Source organism: Taeniopygia guttata, chromosome 5 (genome assembly GCF_048771995.1).
Source record: "Taeniopygia guttata chromosome 5, bTaeGut7.mat, whole genome shotgun sequence".
Lineage (NCBI taxonomy): Eukaryota > Metazoa > Chordata > Aves > Passeriformes > Estrildidae > Taeniopygia > Taeniopygia guttata.
In genome coordinates, this window is record NC_133030.1 from 60,092,937 (window position 1) to 60,098,486 (window position 5,550).

The 5,550-nt window shown below is 51.9% G+C and overlaps 1 protein-coding gene across 1 annotated transcript; it reads right to left on the minus strand.

Moving 5' to 3' along the window:
- Positions 1-277: 277 nt before the first annotated feature.
- Positions 278-1,837, minus strand: LOC105759301 (inositol 1,4,5-trisphosphate receptor-interacting protein-like 1). Its single transcript, XM_012573970.5, has one exon. The coding sequence runs from the start codon at positions 1,835-1,837 to the stop codon at positions 278-280; it is 1,560 nt and encodes a 519-aa protein (XP_012429424.5).
- Between the last annotated feature and the right edge of the window lie 3,713 nt (positions 1,838-5,550).

The window sequence follows — 5,550 nt, forward strand, 5'->3', positions numbered from 1 at the left end:
AGACTTCAGCTCAGCATGTAGAGCAGGGCTCAATGACAACTGGGTGCCTTTTTTAGAAAGTGAAATGATAGAAAGAAGTAGAATAAACCCTCCCGTGGCAGTCCATCTTCTGAGGTGCCAGCAGAGGCTGTTGGACCTTCTCCAGAGCCTTTGCACGCATCCTCTTCTCCTTAGCACCAAATTTGTTGGTGCTAAGGAGAAGAGGTGGTTGTCTGCTGCCAGCTGCGAGCAGCACAAGCACAGCTCTGTGCACATGGCCATGGCTTCTGCCCTTCCTTCAGTTATCCTCTCCGAGAGCGATTCTTTTGAACCTCTTGTGCAGCAGCCGGTAATCCCGCATTGCCTGGGCGTGGGCAGCCGGCCGCCGCGCCAGGTGACGGAAGAGATTGGATGTCCTACCCACTTTTACATCTGGGGGTAAATTGATGTCCTGAGGAAACGTCCGGTTACCCACAATGAAGTGCTCGAGGAATTTTTGCTGCAAACATATATGCAGGCTGTCCCTGATGTCCGTCAGTCGCCCCCGGAGATGTCCCCTGCGCCACGATGACGCGGGCATGGCAATGAGCAGGTGCATGACAATGGTCTTCATGGTGTAGGTGGTAAAGCTGAGGCCCCGAACAAGGCAGGAGAAGAACTGAAGGCATTTGAGGTGCAAGCTGTCAGGGGGGGCCTGCCTGGCAATGTACTTGAAGAACTCAGCCTCTGCCACAGCGTAGGACTCACGCCAGATTGTGCTTAGTGTGTAGGCCTCTCTAGGTTGGCTGCTCACAAAGACGGCTGAGTCACCTCTCCGCACCCCGAACAGCGTCTCAATCCTGAAGCTTTCTTCACCATTGGTCACCTTGAATTGGCAGGAGCGTGCGGAGGGCAGCAGCGTTAAATGCCAGTTGTGTGACTGAGGGAAAGCTGGCCACATTGTTTTCACCAGTTGCCGGAACCAGCGGGCAGTTTTCTGCACGTCCAGGTAGGAGTCGGTGCACAGGGTGTCTAGGAGGCTGGGTTCCTGATTGCTCCTCAGCTCCTCCTCGGGGTGGTGCAGGAAGCACAGCATGTTCTCACCCAGCTGCTGCCCCGTGCAGGTGCACTCCAGCTGCACGCGGACACGGAAGTTCCTCACGTGCCTCTGCCTCGCGCTGTCCAGCTCCAGGTGGAAGCTGTGGCCTCGGGGAGGAGTCATGGGTACGAGCACACGGTACACGACATCCTGCTCACGGGGACTCCAACCTTCAAAGGCACTGCCAACCCCGATGGCTCGGTGCAGGACTGGGTAGAAACTGAAAGACAAGACATGAGCAAAGTAAAATGTATAATTGTCCATCAGGTCAGTTACCCACCCACAGCCTCTCTGCAGGTCCTGTGCAGGCCACTGTATGCGCTCCATTATATCTTGTCCAACACGATCGTCAACATCGTTGTCTTCTTCTTGGACTACATTTTCAACATCACTGTCGTTGTTTTCTGCAAGTGCAGCCCCATTGACAACATCAATTCCATCACTGTTATCTTCATTTCCAGCAACATCGCCAACTTCCTCTTCATTTGCACCATGGTTTTCTTCTTCATTCTGCTCTCTCCTCGGGCTGCTTTTCCACCCAATAATCCACAGGACCAAGACCAGGGCCAGGAGCACAGCAACAGCTAAGAGCTGCAAGTGTTGCATCTTCTTCTGGGAGAGCTGCTCCACCTCCTGCTCCAGCCGGAGCATCTCCCATTCCAGGTACTTTGCACGCGCTTCCATGCGCCAACGTGTTTCCTCATCCAAAGCATCGCCCACGGGCGGCGGGTACTGGATGAGACGTTGCAAGAGCGCGAACAGGGACACGAGTGGATCCATGGTCTGCAGGAGGAGGGAGAGAAGGCCTTGAGTGGGGAAGGGAGGGCGGGAACTACTGGTTGCTGCAGGGAGGACAGGATGCTCAGGGTTCTGGGCGCAGGAAGGACAGGGCCCCAGACAGCTGGCAGGCAGCAAGGGCTATCCCAGTGCCCCTGGAGCAGCAGCAGCCCTGTGGCCTGCCCAAGGCTCTCCCATGAGGGGCTGTCCCTGCAGGCAGGGGGAGAAGCCAGCCCCGTTTGCAGCGTTTCTGCCCCAGCCCTTGTCCCCAGCCCAGCCTCCGCGCCGCGTGTGTACTCACCGCTTGCCCAAGCAATAGAGGGCCAGCGTTAACCTGCAGGGGCCTTTTATTGCTTCCCCCTCTGTGACACGTCTCCTGTGATGTCACAGGTGTCAGAGCGCATCACAGCCCAGCCAACCCCACCCTTTGTGACCTCAGCCAGCTCCTCCCTCAGGAACTCAGAAAGGCCCTCTGTGATGTCACAGGTGCCGCAGCCCAGTCACCATCCAGCCAAGCCAGCCCCGCCTTTCATCCCCACTCCCACATAGCCACTCAGTGTAGCCTCAAGCAATCAAAAGCTGGGTACACACAAAGTGTCCACCGAACTTAGGTTAAGTCGTGGAAAGACTACATGTGTGGCTTCTGTGAGAACCTTCTGCGAGGGTTGTAGCTGCAGCTTGAGCAGCTCTTGTGGTGACTCAATTAACAGTGGAGTGGAAGATCTGACTGTGGTGGTCCATGTGTGTTGTACCACTAAAGGGCCTCACTGTCATTCAGGAGAAGTGTCCACCCATCCTTGACTACCTGGGGAGGAGGTGCCACATTCCTGGGCACACAGGACAAGGAAAAGACACTGCTTTGTCAGTGTTTGAAGTTTTTGGTGCACTGTTCTTCAGCAGTAAAAGCTCATTCTGGGAGTCAGATCCAAAGATGAAGAGGCCGTGGCAAAGGGCCTGGTACTAGAGACTCCTGTTACCACATGGATACTGAATGCTCTCTCTTTGTGAGAGAGTCCCATCCCTCTGGAAGTTTCACCCTATGCAAAGATGCCAATAAATAGCATCTTGAGCAAACACTTCCTCTTTTGAGTGTCTTTGTCTCACTCTGGCGGGGAATGCAGGCACCAGTACTCACTGCTTGTGGTTGGTTGACCTTGGCTGGACAGAGAGACACAATAAGGACCAAAGACTTGTGGGTTGAAACAAGAACAGATAGGTTGCTCAGGTTCATCTGGGGGACGCATATTTAATTTGCTACCAATCGAATCAGAGTGGGATAATGAAAAATAAAACTAATTTTCTTAAAATATCTTTACTGCACCTCTCCCTTCTTCCTGGGCCCAACTGGTCACCGTGTCCAATGCTGTGAGCCAGGACTCACAGCACTTGGGTAGTTCTCCATGCTGGGATTCCTGTTCATCTCCTGAACACCAGAGGTCTTAGCCAGCTACCAAAGTCAAGTGACCAGCTTCAGGATTTTCTTCTCTCATTAATATCAGCCCATTTTCTTGACAGCTGATAGCTATCTGCAGGAATTTGGCTTTGCAGACCTGAAATAACAAACTAGGAAGTAGGAGGATCTCTGTGGAATCCAGCTTTAGGCTAAGTATTTGATAATCTGGCATAAGATCACAGCATAAAAACCAAAGTGACCCACATTTGAAGACTGAATGTTCTTACCCATTATGAGGAATATATATTTATAGGAGAACTGTAAGAAAGTGTAAAAAATACTGATCATTTAATGGTTTTAGCCCTAAGTACAACAGGAAGTACAACCACAATCACGTGGTAAGTAATTCTCATGGAAACTGATAATATTTTCCATTAAAATGGAATTTATTTTGGGCTATGATCTGCTTAAGGACACAGAATGCATAATGCTGCAGCAAGATGCCATATGTAGAAAAAGAAAATGGCTAAACTGTGGGTATGACTGGAATGTGGAGAAGGAAAAGCAGAACTCGGCATAAGAAAACCTGTCCCAGTACATCATGTTACAGGCAGGAAATGTTCCCTGCCCTCTGTTACCACTAGATTTCACTGCCTGGGTTTCCCTGCAGTGGACTGAGTAAATAATGCAGGTGGAAAAAGTCAGCATGGCTCCTTCCCTGGTCCCTTAACTGCGTCATGGATCTCTCCTAGCTCAGGGACAAAAAGTATTAATTAACTGCCTTACCAGACACACTGCCTCCATGTCTGCCAAGGCTATCACCAGCCAACCCAAGCTTCCTTTCCATCCTCTGTGGTCTGGGATCCACCTCCAGCACAAACCTGGGCTGTCAGTCCATGTTTCAGTGGCATTGCAGGGCGCCCATTCCAGCTTGCCCAGTCCAGGCATGGGTCCCAAAAAGCCAAGCCCACCAGGATACCATGCCTGCCCGGGCCCCACAGCCCTGCTGGGCTTGGCTGAGCTGCAGGATGATTTCCTGATTTGAACTCATCCTGTCTCATCACCGTGAACATGCTCTATGAACACTCAGCAGGGCTGAACCTGCTGAGAATCTCCTGCTCTGGTCCCTGGATGGGGGCAGTGGGACAGACAGACTATGGTGTTAGCACACTCAGCTCCCTGCTCCCGGGCCCTCAGGGAGCTGCCAGCCCTCACAGCACCTGAGCATGAGGTTTGCAGTCCCATGATAGCCACATTCTGCCACCACCCCTTGCCAGGAAATTACACCCTAACCCACCACAGCCTTGGGCAGCCAGTGGATCTTGTTGCTGTAACTACAAGCCACAGGTTGGGTGGCAGTGGGGCAGTCCTGAGGGAATTGGACCAGCAGAAGTCCTCTCAATGTATGGGCTGTGGAGAAGTTCTTGGTAGATGGATCTATTCATTTCCCACAACTGAAAGTTACAGTAATGAGGCCTCACTTCTGTTTCTTCAGCTCCTTCTTGAGAAACAAATGCCATGGAATAGGTCTGTCAGACCATATGGCACCATAAGTGGTTGGGGACTCAAGAGAAGAGATGAGGCCAGCAGAAATTTGTTTTGATTAACAAGAAGGGTTTTATTAACTTGCCTGACAGTGTTCAAGGCCAGGCTGGATGAGGCCCTAAGCATGGTCCTTCCTGACATAGTGGGTGGCTTCCTTGCCCACAGCAGGGGCGTTGGAAATAGTTGATTTTTGAGGTCCCTTCCAACCCAAACCATTCTATGACTTCTATGATGACTTGCCCCTAGGTGGGATGTATTCGTGATCTCCCAATGTACAAAGGTAATGGTGGCTGGTTCACCAGGTACAGCATTCCCATTTACCTTCCCAGCCATCTAGACAGGTTATCAGTGTGGGTATGAAGCAGGTGTGAGATGCCAGGATCAGCCTTTGGATGAGGGTGGTGTACCTACAACATCTCCCAGCACTTGGGAAGTGCTTGGCTTTTATGGCTGGGGTGAACGGTGTCAAGCTAACCCAGTACCCAGACCCCTGTGGGGAAACTGAGTCAATAATGGTGCTTTGTCTCAAGCCCCTGACACTCAACAGCTATAGCAACCTCCACCAATAACATTTTTTGCGGCTGCCACCAGAGGAAGGTGTGAGGATGCCCTCCATCTTTAGAGAAGAAGAGAAGGAGATCTCTCTCCTTGGACCCTCGGCCCCAGGGGAAAATGGGGGGGACTCTAGTCCCGAAATGCGATACTGGACTGTTGTTCCTGGTGGTCCTTGGCTGAGCATCCTTAAAGGGGCCCAATAAGCAGTCTCTGTCCATGCACG

Excerpts from the sequence above, each read along its gene's own strand:
- LOC105759301 (XM_012573970.5), bottom strand. The coding sequence starts at position 1,837 with ATGGATCCACTCGTGTCCCTGTTCGCGCTCTTGCAACGTCTCATCCAG.